General features: G+C 40.2%; 1 protein-coding gene across 2 annotated transcripts in view; it reads right to left on the reverse strand.

Moving 5' to 3' along the window:
• Positions 1 to 5,740: 5,740 nt before the first annotated feature.
• SPIN1 (spindlin 1) overlaps positions 5,741 to 27,675 on the reverse strand; it is a 64,030-nt gene continuing 42,095 nt past the window's right edge. For both annotated transcript variants that reach the window (XM_086629402.1, XM_086629403.1), the window contains exons 3-6: positions 22,989 to 23,037; positions 13,209 to 13,462; positions 11,965 to 12,198; positions 5,741 to 9,473 (exon numbers count right to left, since the gene is read on the reverse strand). In XM_086629402.1, the coding sequence (XP_086485528.1) occupies positions 9,274 to 9,473; positions 11,965 to 12,198; positions 13,209 to 13,462; positions 22,989 to 23,037 (737 nt within the window). In that variant the 3' untranslated portion in view covers positions 5,741 to 9,273. The remainder of the gene's footprint in view (positions 9,474 to 11,964; positions 12,199 to 13,208; positions 13,463 to 22,988; positions 23,038 to 27,675) is intronic.

The raw sequence follows: 27,675 nt of genomic DNA on the forward strand, positions 1-27,675 counted from the left end.
CTGCACTCCTGGATCTTCTACCTCCTCCACCCTTCCCTGAGCAGTGCAGCCCATTCCCCGCAGTGGAATAGGGGATGTGGTCAGTTTGTAACACTCGTTCTCTGTTGTTCCTTCCTCCTCAGACTTCTCCACTGCTCCAGCGTGGAGCCTTTCCCATGGGATACAGTTCTTCATGGACTGCTCCAGCATGGTTCCTTTCCATGAGGTACAGTCCTTCAAGAATAGACTGCTCTAGTGTGGGTCCTTTCCATGGGCTGCAGTTCATGCCAGAAAACCTGCTCCTGCATGGGTTCTTCTCCCCAGGCCACAGTTCCTGGCAGGAACCTGCTCCAGTGTGGACTCTCCATGGGCTGCAGCTTCCTTCAGGGCACGTCCAGCTGCTGTGGTGTGGTGTGGGGTCCTCCACAGGCTGCAGGGTGACTATCTGCTCCAGTGTGGTCCTCCATGGGCTACAGGGGGACAACCTGCCCCACCATGATCTTCTCTACAGTCTGCAGGGGAACCTCTGCTCTGGCACCTGGAGCACCTCCTCCCTCTCCCTCTTCATTGACCTTGGTGTCTATGGGGCTGTTTCTCTCATGTTTTTCTCACACCTCTCTCAGAGCTGCTGTGCAGCATTTTGTACCCTTTCTCTAGTATGCTTTCCAGAGGCGCCACCAGCCCGGCTGATGGGCTTAGCCATGTCCTGCAGCGGGTCCATTGGGGTTGGCTGTGTCCAACACAGGGACAGCTGCTGGCCTCTTCTCACAGACGCCAGCCCTGCAGCCTCTCTGCATGCCAACACCTTGCCATGTACACCCACTACAGCTATTTTAAATTCTTGCATCCCAAGAATAGCTTCATCCCAGAACTCGTTCTGTGGCTGATACAGTTCTGAGGAGGAATTATTTGAACTCAATCATCTTCATCTTCTTCATATTTGAGAAATTGGAAGGCTGTTAACTCTGAAAACTGTCTGCTCCAGGGATGGTTCAGGGGCTAAGCCACAGGAACAGATCACTGCAAATGGAACACTGCGAAAAGACACAGTCAGGCCCAGGATGAAGGACCTGGAAGCTCTACACGTCATTCACTGCTAGAAGAGCAGACCTGTTGTCTCCATAAATAGGGAGTTAAGTTTTAAAGAAGCCTCAAAGCATAAGTCTTCAATGTTCACAGTGAAACCACATCACATTCTGCATCTCCGAAGGCCTGTGGCACAAATTCTTCCTATGAGATGGACTTGGGCTTTTCCTTGGAGATGGAAAACAAGTAACAGACTCCCCTAGTACCAGAGCATCAAGACAGAGCCTTCCTTATCCTTGTTAATCACTTTGCCAAGAGAGCATTACAGTGTGGGACAGGACCAACGGTAATCTGGCCTAGTGACTAAAGGATTATTGGTTCGGAACCACATGTTCGTGCTCTTACAGCTATGGTAGAGAGCCTAGTAAAACGCCGGTTCAGTTGCCGCCGTACCTTGCCGGAGCCTGCTGTCCCACTGCCATCCCAAAGGGCAGTTCAGGGTTTCAGCTGGTTGGCTAGGTGACCTTCTCTTCACTCCACTGCACTGTTCTCTCTGATGGCTCTTCCGCACCTTTACTGCGCCAAGCAGCCATTCCAGATTAACGACTAATCCCAGTAAGAAAACAGAAACAGAACACAAAAACAAACCTTGAAATTGCGTTAGTTATCTCTAAACTGTTTGCAGTGATACAATCGGGTAGTTTACAGAAAAGCAGAGATATCTACGGAATTCAAGTTTCTGTCTTCTGCAGCACAGTGCATGCTTTCCTTTGTTCTTTATCGACTCAAGTGGACAAAGTCATCAGCATCACTTATCTTTGCAATTAAGGACCTATGTTGAGTGCAAAACCAGGGTTTTTTACTCCACAGAGTAGCATCTCAGCATAAAATAGAAAGCAGTTTTCAGGGATATGACTGCACACATCACAGGTTTTCTGCAATGCAATTTTTAGCACTCCTCAAGCATTTTCCTTCCTTCCACACATGACTGTACTCTGTAAAAGGCTCAGGCAATTCAGATCTCTCTTTTCACACATTCAGATTATCTGTAAGAGTGTGACTGGTTAGTAAAAATTAGTAGTAATTTTTAGTTGTAATTTTTTAATTTGCAAGTGTTATTTTTTTGAACTAAAAATTCAGAATTTGGAGCACATATGATGTTAATCTGGGCCATTTGCCTGCATAATTTGATTATGTTTTAAATACGAGAATTTCCGTATGTTAAATTAATTCTGTGGAAGCCAAAGTGCTATGAATCTTCCCCCAAGTACACTGCTAGCCTTGTAATACCAAGTTGAAGACCAGGATAATGATGTTTGGAACTACAACATTAGGAAGTACTGCCCATCCTAGGCAGCAGTTGATTTTATTTTCTCCTCAGTAAAACCTAATGCATTGTGTTTATTACCTGTTATGAGCATCCTCTTGGTTAGTTTGACTTTCATTCTTTCGGAATGAACTCCTATTCTCAGTTCACGATTGGCAGACACTGGGTCCGTATTCCCCCCTCCCCCCCCCCCCCCCCCCTCAGAAATTCTGAATCAAAGTAGTCAGCTTTTCTACTTCGGCTTTTCAGAAAACTGCACCCGAACTCCACTTCTTCATTTTATTCCATCTGCCAGCTTCTGAGTAGACAGTACACCAAGCCTCACTAACAATAGAAGAGAATTTTGTGTCATGCAGGATGAATATCCTTTTAAGGCAGAAAACTGAGAATGAGTGAACAAAGGCTGAGATTAATGAGCATTCCCAGCAAGACAGTTTCAATCTTCCATAACGAAATGTGTGGTAATGTAGCAAAAAGATACTTGTATGACTTGCTGTTGCTATCCTTTCCACCCTTTTGAGCACAACCTTTGAATCATTATAGATTTCTTCTCTCAGGCTTCTGCTATTAGTGTTGATTTATTTTGTTCTTACAGCTTAAAAGGTTACTTTGTTTTTTAATTCATTAAATTAATGAGAGTTTAAGTTAGACATCTGCTTTGGAAAGTTAAAAACGGCTAGGAGTCAGTAAACAACGTTGCAAAATCCAATTAATTTGCATTTTCATGGAAAGCATTACCAACCAGTGATCCGAGTGTATGTCTCCGGTGGTAAAAGACAAGAGTCTTTGTGAAGATAACTTAAGAAGTCGTCTCGCAGTCCAGCTCAAAGGTATGTACCATGTGTAGCTAGTTAGTGCAGCAGGATTAAAAATCATCAGCTCCAAATCCAGTTCAGTGAAATGTGTAAGGATCTTACCTCTCTTTTCTTGCATTTAAAGGACCAGCTGCCCTGTCACTGAGCAATCTTCCATACAAACATAACAAAAAAGCCCCCAAAACACAGCTCTCTTTCCCTCCCAATATAGCGGCCATTGAGATGAAATCCCTTTGATTTACCTTGAACGTACATTTAAAGCAGTGTAAAGTTGTGTTGATTATTTTATTAACAAAAATATGCCTCTCAAATGTCAGGTCTGGGTGGAACACTCTTTAAGAAGTAACAGAAGAAGTTTGCACAAATCACGGTAAATGTGTAGATGTCCATGTTCATTACCAAAGTCAACTCTGAATGGGTCAGCCTTTAGTGTAGGGACCTGAGGAACACCACTGCATCAAAATGCTTCAAAATTGTTCAAAAAGGACTAGTTAAATTCAGACTCCACTAAATGCAAGTAAATTTAAGGATTAATGGCACAGGGGTGTGGTGGGTGGAACCACTGCCAAAGCATGTTTTAACTGTCAGGCTACAAAACCATTTACACAAATTGTGTACAAGTGAAGTTATGCAAATCATAACTGATTCCAGAAGAATAACGTGCAGAAATCTAATTAACATCCACGTAGAATAGGGCAGGTGTTAAGAAGATACCACCTTGTTTACACTGGTGAGACCTAAGCTGCTTTCTGTTCTGCATACACAGCCATGTGTTGTGCATATGTAGCTCTGCATTCTGAATTTGGAAGAGGAATCAAGGAATTCACAAAGCAGTAAAGTACTGAGACAGGAAGAGCAGAGCCTGAAAAAAATGCTCAGTAGTCTGGTAACTTTCCCAGGCTGCCAATCATGAAATCAATTAAAATGGTACGGTATTGATACTGGCAGAGAAAAGAGTTAAGTGATGTAACATGCCAAGGCTGGAACTTAACTCATTGAAAAAGAAAATAGACTGAAAAAATGCTTCTAAGTGTGCCAAACAACTTCTATTCAGTGCCCGAGGATGAAAATACCTGTCCTTTCCTTGACCTATTCTTAGTTCTCCCTTTAGAACTTAATGATCTTAAATTGCAGCAGCCCAGCCTCCTCCAAAACACCCTTACTAAAAAGCTCATCCTTCCTGAAAAACAGTGGAGTCCACTGAAGTTGTCAGCAGTTGAACTGCTTACAGCACAAATATTTAAAAAAAAAATATTAGACTTCAAAATCACTCACTGGGCAGAGAGAAGCAACATTTCTCTGCAAATACAACCTGTTCATCCACACAAGGAGGGACCTGACCGATGTGAAAACAGAGTACAGTAGTATTACGGCTGTAATACTTTGGGTAGGACTCCCGCCCCCACTCTCCTGAATTTGTGGGACATTACTGTCTTCAGAGCACCAACATCTGAGCTGCTTGTGAATGAGCTCCTAAGCAATCAGCTTTCAGGGGCAGTTTCCTTACTTGAGTAACAGAGAACAAAAGCATCTTTGTTTTTGTAAGGCTCCCTCCACCATGAAGAGAAAAGAGGTGCCACAAAACCCAGGTTGGTTCATCAGCTGCAGCACACAACAGGTTCAAGCATTAGTCATAAAATGTTAGTGTACCTATTTCTATCCATAATTTCGTGTAGCCAGCTCGCACAGATTAACATCTGCTTTTCGGATGTGATGCTCTTGATGAAGCGGAATCTTCAGACTCTTCCTCATCGGCAGATGTACACAATATACAGATCCTCACTGGGATCGGTCTTGGGCAATGGGATACAAAAAACAGGACACTGAACTAAGGGAACTGAAGAGGCTTGGGTATTCCTCCCAACTGCATGCTGCCATGCTCCAAGATCTTCGGTATACATCTAATGAGCTTGGTGCCAAGAAATGTACTTTGGGGTATCCATATAACGCTTTCCCCTTTATTATCAGAAAAGAGGTAGGAATAAAGAAAATCTGTTCAAGATTGAAAGGCTGCTTAGTTATTTAATAACATAACAAAATCTTCATGCATTAATCAGAAGAACTTGACTTAAAAAAAGCTGTAGCACAGTGATGTTATCTTCTCTGCTCATCATCTCCAATTTGGATCAACTTTGCTTTATCACCAGTAAAATGTATTTAATTGAATTCTGAATTTTATAAATTCAAAGCAGACCAATGTGCCACCTGAACACTGCCAAATGCTTCTGCTGTTCCCCACTGCCGAAATATTTTGTGTGCTCTCTGGAAATAAAGACCCCCTCACAGACTTGCACAATCCCCTGGAGGGGAGTTTTTCTGTGTTCAGTAAAATACAGTTTAAGCCATACGCTTTACCTTAGCCAAGTTCCATTTTATCAGCATTTATACTTACTTAGAAAAAAGAACTAAGATTTGGCTTTGCAAGCAAACTTATTTCATAGGGCAAGTATTGTATCGGCATATATGGCTCAGCATTAAAGCAGTAATTCCTTTTTAATTAGAAAAATGAAGAAACTGCTTCTTCACAATCTGAAATCACATTTTGCTCATGAGAACAAAGTTTACAGTCATAAGTTGCACATAAAGGGTTTATTTTAAATGTTTTAAGGATAGAGTTACATCATAATTATAAAAATTACTTACAGAATTAAGTAACAGATTTAAAGTGTTTATACTTCTAAATGCAGAGAACAGGGAACTGTCTACATTGTTCAAAATAAAATAAAAATAATGAAACCAAGCTCTAAAGATGAAGTCATTACCTAATTTTAAAATGTGAACACGAAGACCTTTGAACTATACACATACCAAGAACCATCCAAATTGCACTAATGATGTAAAATACAAAAAGTACAGCATTTTCAAGGAACCAGAAACTGTTTTTACCATAAATCTTTTCCTGAAGCAACTAATCAATTCTATCTGAAGATGAAGCCTCCCTTTTAAAATAATTCACTTAAAGGCGGCTTCTACCTGTTGCAAGAAAAAGGGTTTTCCCCACAAGTCTACTCCAACATAGTTTAGGGTTTGGCACTCAAAAAGAAATAAGAAAAATGAAGTGTTTCGCTAATCAACTGTGATTTTACTTTTTCTTTAACAGAATACATGGTCCCTTCAAATGCTGTATGACACATACAACCGGAAAATTACCTTCCGTTGGCACTATGCTCGTCTCACCGGTGCGTTTAATCCTACTAACAACCATTAAAACAGCACAATAAGCAAATCCACAAAAAAGTGAACACAAAATAAAAACAGAACAAAACAAAAACCTAAACATCTTAACATGCAACTTTAATTTGTTACATTGAACGTTCTAACCCTCTAAGCATGCAAAAAAGGATGGTCTGCATTTAAGTTTGTTTTTTTTTTTTCTTTTAAAAAGTTTTACATGGCAGCCTGACATCACACACACGCACACACACAATATACAACAATACTACAGCAGGTAAATGTGAAAGGCGAGTAACTTTTATACAAAGATCCATGGCTTGTGCCATCACAAGCCCTATGTGATTTTGGAAAGTAATGTTGAACCCCTATAACAAGGAACCAACATTTAGTTACCAGGGTAACGCAAGCACTGCATGCAGATCTGAAACATGAGCCTAAAACAAAGCCCAAAGCAGATGGGCAGGGAGTGGAATTAGTCTCAAGCCTCAAAAAGGTGGTTTAAGCTATCAAAAGAAAAAAAAAAAGAGAGGAAAGAGGAAAAAAAGATGAAAAGAAATATCCACACAACAGACAACGGGGACATCTAAAAACAACCATAAAATTTACAGTTTATAGGTTATACTCTAATTGGCAGAATACGTGGTGTATTCAAGAGGCTTGCAGAAAACCCACAAATGCAAGCCTAATGCTAAAAATGTTCCAGTAGACCTAAACCTCAGATATTCCAAAACAAACCTTGTATTCTTCAGATATATAGCCCAAAGTTCAGTGTACTAGGTAATTCATGTATCTTGTGTATAATCAATACACTCACTCATTCTTGTGCCACAAATATCAACTTGGGCTCATGGAGCCAGGCTCAGCTTTGAGATTTACATGCAGGACTCTTAAGAGTCAATAGAAAACACTTAACAGATCTGCAGGATGAAAACACTGTGCTGCAAATCTGCTCACTTTGTTCAAAACACAAGGAACATTTACGACTCAGGTACTTAGTGCTTAAGGACTGCGTTGAGAAGCTATTCACTGAAAGACAACAGCCTGCCTTTGGTTGCCCAAGATGAAATACTGGACATAATGCAATATAGTAGCAATGGACAAAGAATTAAGGTATCATATTTATATGGAGAGTATTTATTACCATTCAACAGCATAATGAGGCACAAGCCTTAAGGCTAAAATATGAAATCAGGCAAAAAAAATGGACAGAAAGGGGCTTAAACCACTGAGTCTTCAATATCGAGAATACCCACAAGAGAGGTCATCCGGACCTCCGATCTCTGATTAACAGCACCTCTCCTGCATCCTTCCACTAACGGCATACGGCTGGATATCAGAGTACGTGTTCCTTCCATCAACAGTGTGACTGTCTTCACATACCGCACTTTTGCGAAGCGGTTCTTTGAAGCTTGCAGAGCTCTGCCTCAATGTAACACGACAATTTTGCTGCTGTGCTGATCGTTGTTGCAATTCTGATTACTTTTAAAAGCTGCCACACTTAAAAATCCTAATCCTCAGTTAACGACTACCTTGCAAGATTAAAACCGTGAAAGGATTTTGCTGTTGTGGGCTGCTATTTACATCCACAATCTAATGCAGATGACTGAACCACTGAGACTGCCTATAGCTTCCATTAGATAGTACACCACTGGCATGCAGAACTCTAGTGTTCATAGAATGAAATTCACATTAACAGCATACCTCAAAGCAAGTACAATGTACACCACAAAAGGCAACAACAGGTTTAAGCTGTAGATTTGTCCGGACACTCCTTATGTGGAAAAGCCAGAAAAAGAGTTAAGTGGGGAAGATGCCTTCTTGAACCAAAAACGGTTAAAAACAAACATACAAAAGAAGAAATGCAACAGACCCAGCAGAAGGCAACAAATGCTTCTCCTTCTCTAAAGTTTAAGTCTTCAATGCAGAAGTACTCCCACCCCCCATCCCCCTGGCATGAGATTGTATTTATCATGTAAAATATTAACTAGTGTTAGGCTTCTAAGTCCACACAAAAACATTCAGGTTGCTAGGTTTTGATATTGAAAGAGAGACTACTGATTGCCAATGTGTAGTCTAAAGTCTTCCGAAGTAGCATATATACTGTTAAAAATTGTGGCACCAAGCACTTGGGTTTTGCTAAGAAGTCTGTAAAACAAACACAGAAAGAAGTGTATTTAGGGCTGAGGGCAGCCTTGTTGCATGTATTTTACTGGTTCCTACAACTTGTAAATATGGGCCATTAACCTGCGTTTTCTAATTAACTGGTTATACAGATTAAATACATTTTTATAGCTTAAAGCCTTTTCACTGAAAGGTGCGTAAGTCAAACATTTGATATCCTACTGCCCTGTGACTACTAAAAATGCCTAAATATTTCCATGTACTGCAAGTTCTTAAGAAGCTAAATTTGAAATAAAGCGTAGAAACACAGCAGATTGGTGTTAACTCGGGTCAGGCACTCTTCAATGATGCACAAACTGTTTAAGCCTTTCAGAAAAGCCACCTCTGTCCCAACCCTGAAAACAAGGACTGCCAGTAGCCAAGAAATTAAATTTAATGTTACAAAAGAAGGCATATCAAAATATCAAACTACACTTGCATGTGGCAGTTGAACAGGTGAGTGCAAGGTTGAAGAAAAAGTTGAAATCTATGAAAAAATTTAGGTTAATAATTACAATACTAGATCGACTTTACACAGCTTGAATTTGCAGCTGTTCTTTGCTTTAACTCCCTCCTGCCCAAATATATTGACTTCCTTCAAGAAAAGGAGTTCTCTTACACAAAATGTGTCACGTTTGTTTATATATTCAGAACAAAACAGTTTTGCTGGCAGAGATTGTGGATTCGCAGGGACATTTAAGCTTTCATTAAACTGGAAAGCAGTCAAGTCTTTGTGTCTACAAATTTTACATTTAATAGTTCCACAAATTTGGCAAAAGTTCAAGATGTCATCTAGGATGTCTTCACCAAATCGTAGACATAAATATGGAAATCATCATCAAACTTGATGAAATAGACAGATGGTTTGGCTTCAACTTGATGAATGACCATGCCAGTCCTTTTTGAGCCATCTTCTTTGGCATATTCCACTTGTTTGCCTACGAGGCTGTCCACAACTTCGCCTGGCTCCCGTTCTGCAGGAGGTGAATCGTCTGTAACACAAAAACAGTGCACTTTGGTAGATGTTCATGGAATTTTTCAATATGGAAGACGACTGCAGAGTCTTCTTTAAAACTTGTATGAAACAATCAGAAGTTTGAAATATAGAATATGCAGAAAATTAGTTTTGCTCAGACAAGTATTAACAATTCCCAAGCTTCTAGAAAGCAAAGCTGCTAAAAATTTTTAAAGTAAGACTGTCTTCAGCTTTATTAAGATGAAAATAGCACTTTGATTGCTAAGAGAAGTAAATCTTTTGACACGAAGGTTTACGCATGAGTTACAGAAAACGTCTGTGGATAACTGAACTTAAGCCACCAGCAGAGAAAGGCACTGGGTCTCCTTAACAGAAAGGCAGCCAAACTGAATCTCCTTATTCAAAGTTTCAGTGCATGCATGCCACAGCAACAAAAACATCTCTTCTAAGATGAGAGTAAGTGTAAACCCCTTCTTAAAAGGGGCTTTTGACTCCATATTGGAATAATGCAGTTGGTAAAGTCTAACCACATTATTTTCTTATCTAGGAAAACCTAGGCAGAAATATCCTTGCATTTTAGGCAATGCCTACGCTAAACTTGGATACAAAAAGGTGTGATTTGTAACATGCCAATTGGCAAGGGGCTTGTTACAAGCCAATCACAGAACAAATGTCATAAAAGGTAAAAGCATTGTACTGGACAACTGGAAGCTAACCACACCTTTCTCAGCTGGTCTTCTTTTTGACTGGTTTAGATAAACTTGTGTTTTGTATTCCAGCGAGGAACTTTTCTTTTTTAGTCTGGAAATCCTAAGCTTTTAAATTAATGTTTTTGTTCCAAGTTTGCGTTAAGAATTTCGTCCATTTTCTCTTCAGTTCTGAGTTGTGAAAGAACTCCCAAAGGAGAAAAAAACCCACAGAGAATGAACAGATTTCCTTGCACTTATGTACACTTGAGATTCTTCCACGAACTTAAGAAGTTTATCTTCCAATTTTTGCTGCAGTTCCTCCATAAATGCACTGTCATACATAGTAATTATCCTCTTAATATCAGTTTTATGTAAAGGCACTGAAATATTTGAGGCACTGGAACAGGTTGCCCAGAGAAGTTGTGTGAATGTCCCATCCCTGGAAGTGTTCAAGGCCAGGTTGGATGAGGCTTTGGGCAGCCTGGTGTAGTGGAGGGTTTCCTTGCCCATGGCAGGGGAGTTGGAACTAGATGATCTTTGAGTTCCCTTCCAACCCTAACCATTCTATCATTCTATGATTCTATAATAAAGAGGCTTCCTTGGCAAAGATGCAATTTAAACCCTAACATTTTCATTTAGAAGGCATTATGAAGTGTTGACAAAGTCTTAGTAACAGATCCAGCAATACATTTTCTCTCATCAAAAAAAGCATAAAAGAAATGATCTAAATTTGGTCTCCTCACATACACAAAATCTGTCATTGAGAAGACAGAGTTGCCTACAAATTTTAATTATAATACTATGGCAAGTTCCACCAAATTTCAGACATACTTCCAGGTATTCTAAAGTCTGACTTGAAAAATACTACTCTTACTATCCAATTATTGACTTAAGGACACAATTCAAAAGATCTGGAAAGCATTCAGATTCAGGGAAGGTAACAAATACTTAGAAGTGTTTCAGAAACAGGTAAGCAGCAGGTAGTCTCCTGGTGTGAATGGAGGAAAAAGTGTATTAAAACCAATTAATTCTTAAACATAAAGCACTTCAACTCCTCCCCTACCCCCGAAGGTGGAAGAAAGCAAAGCAGACCTAAAATACATTCCAAGTCCTTTTTACTAGTTAAGACAAAGTACTAATTATTTGAAGGTTCAAATCTGAAAAAGCTTGCTTTATTTCTTTAGGAAGAGGAAGATCTTTTTTCTATTAACATTTGTGGCTCACTCTTTACAAGCAGCAGATAAATTGCTTTTTGTAAAGAGTGGCAGAGAAAAAAAAATCTAAACAGAGACTAGGACAGACATTATGCAAATAAGTATCACCTGTTTATTTAGCCAGCAGACTGTTGTCAGTGCTAGATCTCAAGACAGTCTCAAACTCAACAAATTAAATGTCATTAATATTTACGTAAAGCGCTACACAGCCAACCACGACAGTTACACAATTCCTAATTTTCTTTAAAGCCCAGATTGCCTCTGTAAGACAACTATGTTTTAGGTACATGGGAGAAATAAAACCGAAGTATTCTTTACAAGCTTTTTTCTCTTTTTTTGCACTGGCTATCCAAACCTCTTGAACAATAGTGATTCTGTGAAACTACTTCCACATTAGTAGGAAAAGCAGTTAACACAGATGTTCTTTATTGTGCTATAACCTTTATTAGTTATGATACTTAAAAAAAATAATATAATTAAAGGGAGTAACAAACAAGATCTCTGACTTGTTTGACTCTCCTGTCCACAAATAAACCACAGCTAAATATTAATATAAAAAGCTGTCACTTTCCAGAAGAAAACAGTCAGTAAATGGCCTACTTACTCGAATCAGGCATAATGCGAAGGTCACCTTCTTTATAATCATCTAAGAGTTGGTACATGTACAAGACGGGATCTTTCTCATAGGTAATATAAAACCACGTGTTCATAATGGGAGCTCGAGCCAAAACCATCCCCCTCCATTCATCTTTTGAGCCATCTTCTGTCTCAAACATGTGTTCCACAGCTTTACCAATCATTGTGTCTGCCAGGTGGGCATCACTAATTCGAGATGAAGCTGAAATGACAGCATTTTTTAAGTTCATTCAAAAGCACAGATACATGTCTTTGTGAAAAATAATCTTTACCCTGATTCATAAACAGATTTGACTGGAAGTTAGTCAATTTATACACAAAACAGACACTGTCCATTCCAGAGAATTTACTACTGACAAACTGCAGAACTTCAGAAATGGTGTTAAACAACAATATATCATTATACTCCCTGTGATTAAATGCTCATAATGCAAGGTAAAGGCACATCAACCGAGGCCAAAGCAGTGATAGCTCTTTGTATTCTACCTAGACACCGGCAAAAGCAAGGCAGGCGGTGGACAGGAGGAAGAGAGGCCAATCCCAGAACAGTTCTATCAAGTTATTAATGAAACTTTGGGGTTTGGTTCCCCCTAACGCCACTCTAGAGAATGTTGCCAATTGCTTTGCAGTCAGAAGAAGCAACAACTTATTCTGTTTATAAACTAGTAATTACTTGGGTAAATATTGAACTTTGCAGTTTGAAAAAACTGCAATTCAACAATCCAGTTCTAATTCTGAAAATCAAAAAGCCTTGTAACTAGTCAAGTCAGTTCACTTAGAAAATGCCCTTCCCCCCATTATTAAAAGTACTTAGGCGAAGTACATGAGGAAAAATGTGACATGTCAGACACATACAAAAGACAACACAGCCAAGATGGCTTAGAGTTTGAACTTTAACAGAAATATCAATGTTAACTTTACATATGGTTCTTGGGGATAAGACTCTAAACAAAAACCACAGAATGTGCTGCATACTACTTAAAGACAGAGGACAGGACTGCACTCGTGGTATCATCAAATCTTTGTGGAATCAAGAAAATTTAAACAGAGCATTTAGATTACCTGCCACGTGACAAAAATTAATTTGACTAATAACATTTAAGTGGTCAAATGTTATCTTGGAGGAAGTCTGGAGAGATTACTGGAGAATATTTCATAGTAAATGCCAGCTTATTTGTATGTGAATTTAACAGAAAAAAACTAAACACTTACCAACTCTGTCTGGAAGAACTTCAAGTGCTGAAACTCTTTCATCTTTATGCAGTTCTAGTCCATAAACACAGTCAAATCCATCGTACTTTATAAGATAGAGAGAGGGATTTACAGGAACTTGATCAAGAACTGTGCCCTTCCATTGTGTTACAGGTCCACTCCCTTCTTTCCATCCATGCTGTATTCTGCAGCCTACAATATTTCTTCGTGGCTGAGAAATGGGTTTGCTTGGTCCCACATTGTTTCTATGCTTTCTGTACACAGATACAAACATTAATATTAAGAAGTACATACGTATTCAAAATTCTACTCCAGACAAGAGCTGTATGCTTTAAGATGACAATATATTTTATAGCTTAGTGCACATTATTCAAATTAGACTATAAAGCACATGACCCTGTATTGGAAAAACCACTGAGAAGTGGTGAAACATTTCTGATGTGCTTTATAAGGTCAGTTTCCTAATAGTCCTTTCTAAAACTAGTTTGCTTATGCCAAGAGAACTTCCTTAGCCCTTGATACACTTAATGTCAAAAGTGAAACTCACCTGATCAGATCTCAAAGCACAAGTAATTGTAACTTTACTAACTTGTTGCTCTCTGCAGAATAATAAACGCAAGTCCTGCCCCAGGAAGAAGTCAGTGGAAACATTACTGGTGGCTGACTAAAATTCTTCCAAGGCATTTGTTTTCCCTAACTTGTGTTTTCACCTGAAGGAAATTCAGCTTGCTTCTGCATTTACAGATATTTTTGACTCCAAGTATTTTTAAAGACACATGGTAACAACAGCACTTCCCTAGCATTGCTTTTTAGGAATTTTGCCATAGCAAACCAAAAACTATAATGTAATGCATTATTTAAGTATTGCAGCCTTCCAGTACTTAAAGGGGCCTACAGGAAAGCTGGAGAGGGACTTTTTATAAGGGCATGTAGTGATAGGACAAGGGGCAATGGCTTTAAACTGAAAGAGGGCAGATTTAGATTAGATAGAAGGAATAAATTTTTCACTCAGAGGGTGGTGAGGCACTGGAACAGGTTTGCCCAGAGAAGCTCTAGATGCCCCATCCCTGGAAGTATTCAAGGCCAAGTTGGATGAGGCTTTGGGCAACCTGGTGTAGTGGAGGGTGTCCCTGACCATGGCAAGGGTATTGGAACTAGGTGATCTTTCAGTTCCCTTCCAACCCAAACCATTCTATGATTCTAATGATAATGGCAATAGATGGGATACTCCTTAATGTGGAAAATAAGACTACAAGCACTTTTTCGTCCTTCCTCTATTTTCATGGAAGTCGCATGGAAATTCCCTCTGGTGAGTAACAGCCGTTCCGATCAACAGTCACGTAAGCTTTTTGATAGTTTCAAATCACTGGAAGCGTTACACAAGTTTTCTTTTACTCAGTTATTAAAAACACTAATTGGCAACTCTGAGAGCAAATGGAAGAAACTAAGGAACATTATAACAGTACATTGGTGATAAGAAACAAATACTGTATCTATTTTAGCATGTTACAATGCACTTGTTCATTCCTAAATAGATTATTTAGAGGGTTGCCTGATCGAATTCTCATGAATGTCAACTAGTTGTAAAATAAATGTTTGGGTAACTAGTTGTAGCACACTTTATTTAAATAGCAATAAAACATGCAAATCTGTGGTGGTGCCAACAGCTCCTCCCCAGACTGTTCAGTGTGATTTCCCTCTGCTTTTTCCTGGGCCACATACCAACCTAGGATGAGTCGACTATGGATTGGGAAAGGTGGTGGACCAGAGCATTAAGGCACCCCCTTAACGTTCCTGGCTCCTGCTTTCTCCATCACTTGACCTGGTACATCTGTACTTGGGTTGTGGCCAAAAAGGGGTGATACCAGAATCCCAAAATCTAGCAAGTTCTCGGCCTGCGCAACTGGTGGAAAATACCAGAATATTTCACCACTCGAGTTGGTCCCAAATGGAAAATTACCTGACAAAAGCTGATTATCTCAGATCTTATAAATACCAATTCTAAGTGAGACCCTTTGAGCTCTCCTGGATGGCAGCAGGCTGTGACCAGCATCTCCCCTGAGCTGGGATGCCTCTCAGGTACCAACTCTGTGGACCATTGACTGAGGAAGCCAAGAGAAGGCTGAGACGAGTCATCCTCCTTGAGCCTCAATTACTACCCACTGAAGAATGCCAACGCATTGCTTTTACTCTAAACTTGAGGGAAATTTTACCTATAGGCTAGCCTCTTCCATCCACCTCTCCACCTGTCTGTTTGCCTTCACCAGTGTGAGTGTCTATATATATATGTCACTGGATCCAAACATTTCTATCTGTCTGCACGCTTTATGTTTTATACACGTGTGTGTATATAAATATCTGTATTTTGACTTAGGATAGCTTGTAGTAGTAAGTTAGTCTGAATCTTGTCATTTTTAAATCTGTCCTGGTTTCAGCTGGGACAGAGTCAGCTCTTCTTTTTAGCAGCCAGAAGAGCTCCGTGTTTTGGTTTTAGTCTGGGACTAGTCATGAGAAGAACGCTGACAGTGCACTGATGTTTATAGCTGGCACTGTCATTTCAGCTTCTCATGTTTTGCCAGTGAGTAGGAGCACAGCAGGCTCGGCGGGCAGCATAGCTGGCACAAAGGGCCCACAACTCCCCTTGTAATTTGAACTTAGACTTAGGATTGAGGGCCAAATTGGCCAATTAGTATTCCATATCAGGCAGTGTCATGCCCGGAATAAAGTGCTCCCTCTCTCTCTTTTTGGGCCTCTTTCTTGTCTGGGATTGCAGTGCCAGGATTTATCTGTATTGGGATCATTAGTTCAGGCCAGGCCAGGCCTTGGTCACCAGGTGGTGAGCAGCACCACTTGTTTGTATATATTATTATCATCATACACATATATATATTCATATATTAGTGGTAGTAGTATTAAATTGTTCTTATCTCAACCCACAGGTCTCTTTCTCTTTTCTCCTTTAATTCTTTTCCCCATCCCCTGGGAGTGGGGGAGGGTGAGCAAGTGGCTGTGTGGCATTTAGTTGCTGGCCAGCCTAAACCTCGACAGAATCTGTAACTAAGTTCCTGTTTTAATTATAAGATATCCTACTGAATCATCTTAATCTTCAAATTGATTAATCATTAAGTGCTATTAAAATTCAACCTTTGATTCACCTCACACCATTAATACATCTTGAATTGCTGCTAAATCATAATGGTGTTAAAATATTTCAGCTGTGATATTAGCATTCTTAAAAGCAACACCTAAAAGAGAATATCAGTTGCAGAAAACAATGTTCTTCCTGAGATTAGAGACAGTGACAAAAGAGAAATGTCTCCAGGAACAATGAATGTTCTCAGAGGAAGTTCCTGTATGATCCAAAAAAGACAAATAACAATTGTTATCACTGAAATCCTGGAAGCAGTCTTGCACTACATGACATTGGAATGCATAATGCTGAAGACGTAATTGTGACTATTGAAAACAAGACATACAAATCCTTCAGCAGACTGTCCCACCTCCAGACTTCCAATCACTGTGAAGATGTTACACCCAGGAGTTTTATAAAATTTCACTTTTGTTATTATCTGACCTTTCAGCAAGATCAAACCACAGTTCTTGTATTCCTGACTTCGATAGCACAGATTATTATACAAACTCCAACCTTTTCAGTTTAGAGGCACTCTCCCACAAAGTTGGTTCTAATTTTATGCAGCAACTAGAACATACTTTAAAATTCTAGCTCTTGCTCAACTGTATTTTTTATTTTTAAATTGTAATAATGTCTGTAATAGTTTACTAGTACAAAATTAGATCAGAGATCTGGTTCCTTCCCAGCACAATAAAAATGAGTTTGCTTTGCACGCATTTGTTTAGTTCTAATGAATCACAGTTCTATTGTAAAGCAGAATAAAACCAACTGAAGATAAAAAAAGTTAAAACAATGGCAGCTTTGAACAGTTTTTCTATGCTGCTAATAATCTCATTTTGAAAAAGGTAAAAATAACACTGTTCATGTTCAACTTGTAGCTGCTTTTACCTTCTGTCTATAAAGCATAATCCACTTTAATGTTTAAATTGCAATAGTTAAGCAAAAAGCTTTACGTTCATTTAAAAAAAAAAATCCACAACTTCTCTAGGCAACCTGTTCCAGTGTTTCATCACCCTCATTGTAAAAAATTTCTTCCTTAGATCTACTATCTAAATTTACCATCTTTCAGTTTAAATCCCTTGCCCCTTGTCCTATCACTACACGCCCTTGTAAAAAGTCCCTCTGCAGCTTTCCTCTAGGCCCCCTTTAAGTACTGGACCACTGCTAGAAGATCTCCCTGGAGCCTTCTCTTCTCCAGCCTGAACCACCCCAATTCTCTCAGCCTGTCTTTACAGGAAAGGTTCTTCATCCCTCAGATCATCTTCGTGGCCCTCCTCTGGACCTGCTCCGGTAGCTCCATGTCCTGTTGGGGACTCCAGAGCTGAACACAGTATTCCAGGTGGGGTCTCACGAGAGCAGAGCAGAGGAGCAGAATTACCTCCCTCAACCTGCTGGCCACGCTTCTTTTGATGCAGCCAGGATACAGTTGGCTTTCTGGGCTGCCAGTGCACATTGCCGGCTCATGTTGAGCTCCTCATCCACCAGCACTCCCAAGTCCTTTTCCTCAGGGCTGCCCTGATCCATGTACAAGACTTTGCACTTGGCCTTACTGAACTTCACGAGGTTCACATGGTCCCACCTCTCAAGCCTGCTGAGGTCCTTCTGGATGGCGTCCCTTCCCTCCAGCATGTCCACAACACCACACAATTTAGTGTCATCAGCAAAGTTGCTGAGGGTGCATTTGATCCCACTGTCCATGTCACCAAAAGAAGATGTTACACAGCACTGGCCCCAATACTGACGGACCCCTGAGGAACACCACTCATTACTGATCTCCACTTGGATATCAAGCTGTTGACAGCAACTCTTTGAGTGCAACGGTCCAGCCAATTCCTTATACACCACGTGGTCCATTCATCAAATCCATGTCTCTCCATTTTAGAAACAAGGATGTCTAAAGGATGCAGGACAGTGTCAAATGCTTTGGACAAGTCCAGGTAGACGATGTCAGTTGCTCTTCCCTTATCCATCTCTACTGTAACCTCATCACAGAAGGCCACCACATTTGTCAGGCACCATCTACCCTTAGTGAAGCCAAGCACCTCCTTATTTTCCATGTGCCTTAGCAGAGTTTGCAGGAGGATCTGCTCCATGATCTTGCTGGGCACAGAGGTGAGACTGACTGGCCTGTAGTTCCCTGCGTCTTCTTTTTTCCCTTTTTTTTAAAGTGGGGGCTATGTTTCCCCTTTTCATGTCAGTGGAAACTTCACCACAGTGCCACGACTTCTCAAATATGATGGACAGTGGTTCAGCAATTTCATCTGCCAGTTCTCTCACAACCTGCGGATGCACCTCATCAGGTCCCATGGACTTGTGCATCATCAGGTTCTTAAGATGGTCTCAAACCTTATTTTCTCCTACAGTGGGCGGGTTCTACATTCTCACAGTCCCTGCCTTTGTCTTCTGTGACTTGGGCTGTGCTGCTGGAGCTCTTGCCAGTGAAGACTGAGGCAAAGAAGTCATTGAATACTTCAGCCTTTTCCATATTCCAGGTAACCATGTCTCCTGTTTCCTTCTGGAGAGGGCCCACATTTTCCCTAGTCCTCCTCTTATCACTCCCATACTTATAGAAGCTTTTCTTGTCGTCCTTCATGTCCCAGCCAGATTTAACTCTATCAGGGCTTTAGCTTTCCTAACCTGATCCCTGGCTGCTTGGACAATTTCTCTGTATTCTTCCTAGACTACCTGTCCTTGCTTCCACCCTCTGTAGGATTCCTTTTCGTGTTTTGAGTTGCTCCAGGAGCTCCTTGTTTATTCATGCATGCCTCCTGGCATTTTTGCTCGACTTCCTCTTTGTTGGGATGCACCGTTCCTGAGCTTGGAGGAGGTGATCCTTGAATATTAACCAGCTTTCCTGGGCCTCTCTTCCCTCAAGGGCTTTCTCACATGGTACTCTACCAAGCTGATCCCTGGAAAGGCCAAAGTCTGCTCTCCTGAAATCCATAGTAGAGAGCTTGCTGTGTGCCCTCCTTGCCACTCTAAGGATCTTGAACTCCACCATTCCATCATTACTACTGCCAAGGCTGCCCTCAAGCTTCACATTCCCCATCAGGATCTCTTATTGGTGAGATCAAGGTCCTGCACAGCACCTCTCCTCGTTGGTTCCTGTGTCACTTGGGGAAGGAAGTTATCATCAATGCATTCCAGGAACCTCCTGGATTGCTTATGCCTGCTGTGTTACCCCACCAACAGATATCAGGGTGGTTCAAGTTCCTTATAAGGACCATGGCTCATGAATGTGAGGCTGCTCCTGTCTTGTCTGTAGAGGGCCTGATCTGCTTGGTCTTCCTGGTCAGATGGCCTGTAGCAGACCCCACTATAACGTCACTTGTCCACATCCTCCTTTTAATCATGACCCATAAAAGCACTCAGTTGGCTCCTCATCCATCCTCAGGTGAAGCTCCATGCACTCCAGCTGGTCTTTGACATAGAGGGTGACACCTCCTCGTCTCCTCTACCTGTCCTTCCTAAAGGGCCTGTATCCTTCCATTTCAACACTCCAGTCATAGGAGTCATCCCACCACACCTCTGATGCCAATAACATCATAACCCTGCAGGTGTGCACACACTTCTAACTCCTCTCATTTATTCCCCATGCTACGTGCGTTTGCAAAGAGGCATTGCAAAGAGGCCCCTGATGAAGCTGACTTACTGGCTGGAGCAGCTGGAATTCCTTTGTGCTGCTCTTCAGGTGCTCTCAGCTTGTCTTGATCAAGCTTGATCACACCTCCCTTCCCCTTCAAATCTAGTTTAAAGCCCTGTCAACAAGCCACACTAGTTGATGTGCAAAGATCTTGACACATCAGACACATCCTCATCGCAAATGGCCCTTCAATCCCCAGAAGTTTCAGACCCTCTTCCCTACCCTGAAGACAGAAGCTAGTACGTAAAACCTAGTTATGTGAAAAATTTTCAAGAAACTATACAGGCAGAAAGAAATCTTCCTGGATTTTAAAGTTGTATTTATACAGTCCTCACAAACTTTTATGCGGCAGCTGCTACCAGGGAAACCAATGTAGTGCAGAACTGTACAGGACGGGTAGCAGAAAAATCAACAGTTACTTCAGGATGGTGTATTATAAATGCTAGACAAACTAGCATTTATAAAAAGGGGAATGGAATTCCCATAACCTATCAAGTCAAGTTATCCACTTAGGTTTGGTGGTTGTTGTTTTGTTTTTGTGGGGTTTTTTTTGTTTGGTTTGTTTTTGTGTAGTTGTTGTTTTGGTTTTTCTTCCTGACCAACTCATCTCAGAAAAACACCATAGGGTAGAATGAAGGAAAAAAACAGAACGGTGAAAGAAAAACATACTCCTCAGATGTGCAAAACACGCACAACTGAAAAACAGGAAGGAAAATGATAGAATGGTGTAAATGTAGTACAGTAGCAATGGTGAGTACAATTTCAAGTCTTTCACAGTGCCAAGTAGGAAAGTTATTAAAAACAGGACCCAAAACTTATTACAATTGTGACTTATTACATACAGACTATCATTAATAGCAGAACAGTGACCAGAGAATTGCTATTAACTACTTTTCACAATATTCAGCATTTTCAAGAACTTTCTGCACTCGTTCAAAACCCATCACACAGTTGTGAATTTCATCTTCAGATGCTGCAGGAAATGAGATTACAAGTTAGCTTAAAGTGGGATGAGAAATTCAGAATGGTTAAGATCACTCACAGTTAAATTGCAGGTATAACCTGCGCTTTAAGTCCTTGAATTGTGAACTACAAGAAATCTGGAGAGCCTATGAAGAAAGGATTGTTTCATACTCACACTATTTCTTGTACTCTTTCCTTAGGCACCAAGGGTAGAAAGAATGAGATGTGGGAGAATACTGACCGATCTGATGCCAGTGACGTCAGCTTCATATCGGCAGAGATCACCACTATCTATTGATAGAGCACTTGGAAGGACTGCCCTATAAGCATGGGAACCCGTTCCAAAAGGCTGAACAGTTAACTACCATTTAGAAAATAAGAGTTCAGAAGACTCATCCATCCACCCTGCTCAATCCATCATGTCCTCAATTACTGAGTCTTATGCTGTTCCATCCTCTTGCCTCCTCCTTCTGCTCCAAGGCTTCTGAAGCCAGTTAAAACTCCTGGATGGCCTTTGAGTGCCAGAAGGCTTGTTCCTCTTTTTCTTTAAATGAGCAGTAACTAACTAACTAACTGGATCAGTGCCGAAGTGTGCATTACCAACTCATAGTCTGCCGTAACGACTCAGAGTAGTATCAGCATGTATTATTACATGGTCATTCACATCCGACGCATTCATGGTAAGCTACTATGGTCTACTACTCTGCCTCATTCTCAGTAAGCAGCACACAAGAAATCGTCTTGGTTTGGTACAAAAAACCTTCACTAAATAATTAATAAACAATTGAACTAGGCTAAATTAACATAAAACTAAGCTGGATGCTTAAGTTAAATACCTCAAAATCATATCACTTAGGATCAAAGCTTCTTATGTCCCACAAAAGCCTTTATGCTAACAAATATACACTTACTTAAATACCTAAATAGGCTGTAAATCACCACAACAATAAAGACAAATCTAGCCACCCTCAAGTACAAAAGGCAACCCACCTCTGATAGTCTTCCCATCATACACTCCTTTCTCTGAGCGGTTGAAAGAGAACAAGAGAAATTAAGTTTTAACCAACTCTACCTGCCCCTAGACAAATAAACGTTTCTCTTTGCCTTCATCTACGGAGATAGACAAGAATGGATAATGATGAGCTGGTGGAAGGGATTAGAGTAGTTTTACATCAGGTGTTGTCTCTGGGAAACAGTTAACACTGTTAGCAGTGATTAACTATGGTAATTGTAGAAAATACACCTGCAGAACAAATTGCTTTTCAATTGATGCACCACTACACACTTCACACTTAAAATACAATTAGTAACATTTATTAAGTTTCACACTTATCTAGCTTAGATTTCTCGCAACAGAGATGTAGTCAGATACGGTATCTTGCTGTTTAACACTAAGACCAATTACAACCAGAAAACTACCTCTGTTTTCACACAGCTACTCACCAATGTTCAGCTGCTACTACTTAAAAATGATGTAGAAGGAAAAATACGTGCCATGAATGTGTAGGATAAGCAGGTATCCTTCACACACAAATAGCAGCCTCCTTACAGTAGTATTCCAGTATATTCTTTGTTTTAGAAAGGTGAAAAAATCTTTTCAAAACTGCAGTTGTAGTGAATGCAAGATTAGGTATTTCTAAGATTATTTCCAGACTGAGTTATCAGAAAGCATGCTTTGTGGTTTTTATTGGCCTGGTGACAGCGCATGAACTCTGTGCCAGAGAACAGAGATGCTACAGTAGACGTGGCTAGTTACTGGCTTGCAGCTCTTTATCTCTCAATTCCAGAAAGAATTACAAAATTGTATTCAGGATAATTTTGTATTCACAGTCAAAACACTGTTTAAAATTCTATTTGTGGGGCATTCTTTCTTACCACCTTCCTGAAAGAATTAGAAGTCTGACTCTATACACATACACAGGCTGAATATCATTCCACACGATTTTCAAGAACAAAGTGAGTGGAACAATACAGATATACTTCTAGAATAGTACTTACAGTTACTGAGAGCTACACTTTAGTAAAAATATTAACAACTTACTTGTGGGAAGTTCTTTTCTTCATCATGCTGGCAGACACTCCTGCATGACCTACAATACAAATGACGATGGAATTATTGAAAAATACAGTGTGTATACAAGGCCTTTTAAGCTGCCTTAAAAAAAAGTCTTCATTTTGAATGTTAAAATGTAAAGAATCCGAACACTTCATGTTATGACTGATCAATGAACTGTTCAACAGGACAAGGCTCTGCAGAGATGGACACAGGCTACATGCTCACGAAGCTCAGGGATGATCAGAGTGACTGACCACAACTACTAAAAAGAAAGCTGCACTTAACATGACAGGGGCCTGCGTGGTCTTTGTTCTAGGACGACTGTAAGAGTTGAGATGATGAATCACCTACAAAAGCTACGCAAATCAACTGGCTGTGTAACTTTTCATCCTTCAGTTAATCAAAAGTGTGCAAATACACATCTGCCTGAGTTAGCCAGATCAACACTGGGGACAAGTATACATGCATCTCAGCCTAACAGAGCATATGAGAACCAAACAATAAACAAAAAGAGCTGTGAAAAGACCAACACGCTTGAGCTGCCTTCAACCCATGTATTCCTTCCCAGCAACTGGGGACACCCAGTTCTATGACAGTGAGCATGTTATAGACACCAGCAAACAAAATTACATTTGTATTGAGGTGCAGTCATATACTGCAATTATTATATTCTGCTACTGACTGGCTATTTTATGGTTATAATATTCTGCTAAATCAAAAACTAGCGCAAGGTCAAAAAATTTTTTAAAAAAGGTATTAAAACATTAGACCCTCCTTGCATGCAATACTTAAAACAAGCCGGTCAGATGTGTGGTGAACTCTTGACACTAACTGGTGCCATGGCCATGATAGTCTGTGACATGGCAAGGTGTATGTTATTTACTATCAGTTCAATAATATGGGGAATTCTGATTTAGCACTCGAGTCATGAATAATAGCCTAAGAAAGGTGACTTATGCTGTGAGTAAGGAAGGGTAGTGAAAAGACTGTCTGCATATAGGCCCTTTACTATTTAGAGGATGCAAAACATTGTGAGTGCTAACAAAGGCTGGAAAAAGCTAGCTGATAAATTTCAAAAAGAATGGAGAAATCCTAAGTGGGATTTTTCACAGATAGAAGAACACTGCGCTGACCTCAGTGATATTTTGGGATGAATATGAAAAATGGAAAGCTTCTAAAAAGTTGGAGAGAGGAAAGGGGAAAGCAGGCTTGTGCTGGTTGTTAGAAAGCTACTTGTAAGCAGTAGTGAAGTCAGCAGAGGAGGTATGCAAGAACAAGATGATAGAAAAACCAGATACAACAGATAACAAGAAGTTGGGAGGGGATGCATCTGGGACAGCTGACCACAACTGGCCAAAGGGATATGCCACACCATATGAAGTCATGTTCAGCAACAGAACTCTAGGGGAGGTTGGCTGGGGGGCTACTGCTCAGGGACTGGCTGGTTATCAGTCGGTTGGTGGCAAGGAATTGTTTTTGTTTGCATCACTTGTCTTTCATGGGTTTTATCTTCCTCTTATTTTTTTTTCTCTTTTCCTTACAATTTATTATTATTATTTCTTTTTAATTATTAAACTGTTTTTATCTCAACCCATGAGGTTTTTTTTCCTCACTTTTACTCTTTTTACTCTTCCCCCATGCCACCTAGTGGGGAGCAAGCAAGTGGCTGTGTGGTGCTTAGTTGCTGGCTGGGGTTAAAACACAACACTCATGAATGAACATTCATATGATCCAGGAAAATAATGTAACTTGAAGGTGGTTGCTTCCATGACAAAAACTGAGCAAGCATCAGATAATCGCCTTGTGAGAGGTTATATCTTCTTAGTTAATTGATCTCCAAACTAAATTTTCTAGGAGATATACTCCTAGAATAGATGACATGTTTATGTGGAAAGGAGCAAATCAGGTTACCCTCACCACGGAAGAGGCGGTAATGACATCTGAAATGTCTGGGTTTCAAAAATTAAGCCTTATATGCCAGTTACTACCATAAAAATCCTATTTGCAATTTTTGAATGTTGTAAGACCAAATAACTGAACTGCATGTTTATAAGAACTATTAGCTGGAAATTAAAAACCAGTATCAAAGAAGCTTGATTAGAAACTCAAGACTCTGGGACTTGACTACAATCACTAAACAAGCTTTCTGATCATATTGTCAGCTACCTCTTCTGAGTATGAGGTGGCTGTGTTTTATTAACACATAATACAATAAAATGCGTTTTAATAAAAATAGGTAGTATTTTATTAAACCCAAAATACTTAGAGAAAGCATTTTTATGTTTTACATTACCAGCTGATGAGACGAAGTAAAGTTTTGACTAAATCAGCTCAAGTAGTTAAAAATACTACAGAAATAACACCCACATATTCGCAGAATGGTTTGGCACAAAACTTACTTTCTGTCCCCTGCTCAAGGGACTCAATCTGTGCATAAGAAAGGAAGTTTGAAGCATTTCGTCTATCCAAGTGAAGAATAGGAACTCTAGATGTGCACAGAAAGACTTACTACAGATGCTGCAATAAGCACACAGAAGCCATGCAGACCTCTGGGCATGAGTGGTTGCCCTGTTCACCATCTAGTCACCTTGGGAAACTTTTATTTTTGATAGGATTCAGTTTGTTCGTTTGTGTAGTGAGCTCTAAACCACTAAGACAACTAAGCACTGCTCAGCTTCTCATGTCAGTCAGTACCTTAAGACAGTGCTTAGTTTAATACACAAAAAGCTATGGCATATTTGTATTAAACGTCCAAATAACAAGCTTTCCGGAAGATACAATAGCAAGTATTTGGAGATCCTAGGACAAATCCACTCTAGTACTGACTACAGGCCTATTTGCCAGAATTCACCTTTGTATTTTGCACTGTCTGATGAATTCAACATCTCAAGGAGATGCAAACTCCTTTTAAAGACATCTCAGGTTACATCATTGAATTGTGTAGCACTTCACTTGGCTAGACTGCAAGCAGAAACTGTAGGAAAGAGTTCACTGAATCAGCAACATTTCTGTTCCCAACAGCAGCTCCACATATGGAGATGGAACAGCACAGAATCCTTAATTTAGCGTACTTCAGTAACAAGGTCAAAATCAGAATTATCTGATAAATCTGCCTGCCTGAATCTTTCTTCATCCAGGAGAATTCCGTCAGCAACAGTTTTTCCACTGCTACTACTGGAAAGCTGCAAGAACTCTATGAGTTACTCACAGGGCCAAAGTTCAGGAACATCCAGAGTCTGGAGCTGTACCTAAACCTGGGGATAGGGGAAGAGGATGGCACAGAGACAAGGAAGTGTTCAAGATGTCAAGAGTACAGCTTTGTTATTTATTGCATAGGACAGCATCTTCCTTACTGCTAACTTTATTATACTCAAATAGTACACCTATAATCCTTGCCATCTTCAGTGAGGATTCTGAAATAAAGACACTTAAAGAAGCCAATTTAAGCAGTTCATGCACATGTAACAGTAAGATAGTTTCATGTAGCAGTTGCACTGCTAAACACACATATGCCCCTTCCCCCACCACACCCCCATATTTCACTGCCTGAACTCCTTTCAGTCACCAAAAAAACAAGGATGGTGTACAGGTGGTGTGGTTTAATCCAGCCAGCCACTAAACGCCACAAATATGCCCGCTCACCCTTCCCCCACCCCCAAGGAATGGGGAAGAGAACTGAAGAGGAAAAGAGGAGACTCATGGGTTGAGATAAGAACAATTCAATAATTTCATAACAATATAAAATTAAAATTAATAATGACAAAATAATAATATATGAAAACATATACATAATGAGTGATGCACAGCATAATTGCTCACCACTCAGTGATGCCCATCCTGTCCCAGCAAGCAATCCCAAAACAGTTAAGTCCCGACACAAAGCTGGGCGGGCGGGGAAGAGAGACAGACAGACAGAGAAAAAGAACTTCTTTCTGGTCCATCCTCATCTATATACTGGACATGAGGCTGTATGATATGGAACACTTCATTGGTCAGTTTGGCCCTCAATCCTAAGTCTAAGTTCAAATCATAAGGGGAGTTCAAATCATAAGGGGAGTTCAAATCATAAGGGGAGTTCAAATCATAAGGGGAGTTCAAATCATAAGGGGAGTTCAAATCATAAGGGGAGTTCAAATCATAAGGGGAGTTCAAATCATAAGGGGAGTTCAAATCATAAGGGGAGTTCAAATCATAAGGGGAGTTGTGGATTCTTTGTCCCAGCCACGCTACCCCCACAGCCTGTTGTGCTCCTGCACACTGGCAAAAACATAGGAAGCTGAAAAGTCCTTGAATCAGCACCAACTACAAACATCAGTGCGCTATCAACATTCTTCTCAAAACAAATTCCATACTTACTCCAAAACACAGAGCTCTTCTAGCTGCTAAAAACAAACTCTGTCCCAGCTGAAACCAGGACACCAGGTAAAACGGTAAACATACCAGAACTGTTTCAAACTGACTTTTCTCTCATTTAGTATTGAAAATACCTAAACCAAAGTAATGCTTTTAAGTAAAAGCTGAAACAAATACAGGTATTATTTATAAAATAATAATAATAAAAACGCCAAGCAAATGCAGCAACTAGCAAACTAGTTCCACACTTGAAGACCACATATTATGTAATGCTGTAACCCTCAAACCTGCATCAATAAGATGTACATACTGCTATTGG

Source organism: Tauraco erythrolophus, chromosome Z (genome assembly GCF_009769465.1).
Source record: "Tauraco erythrolophus isolate bTauEry1 chromosome Z, bTauEry1.pri, whole genome shotgun sequence".
NCBI classification, from domain to species: domain Eukaryota; kingdom Metazoa; phylum Chordata; class Aves; order Musophagiformes; family Musophagidae; genus Tauraco; species Tauraco erythrolophus.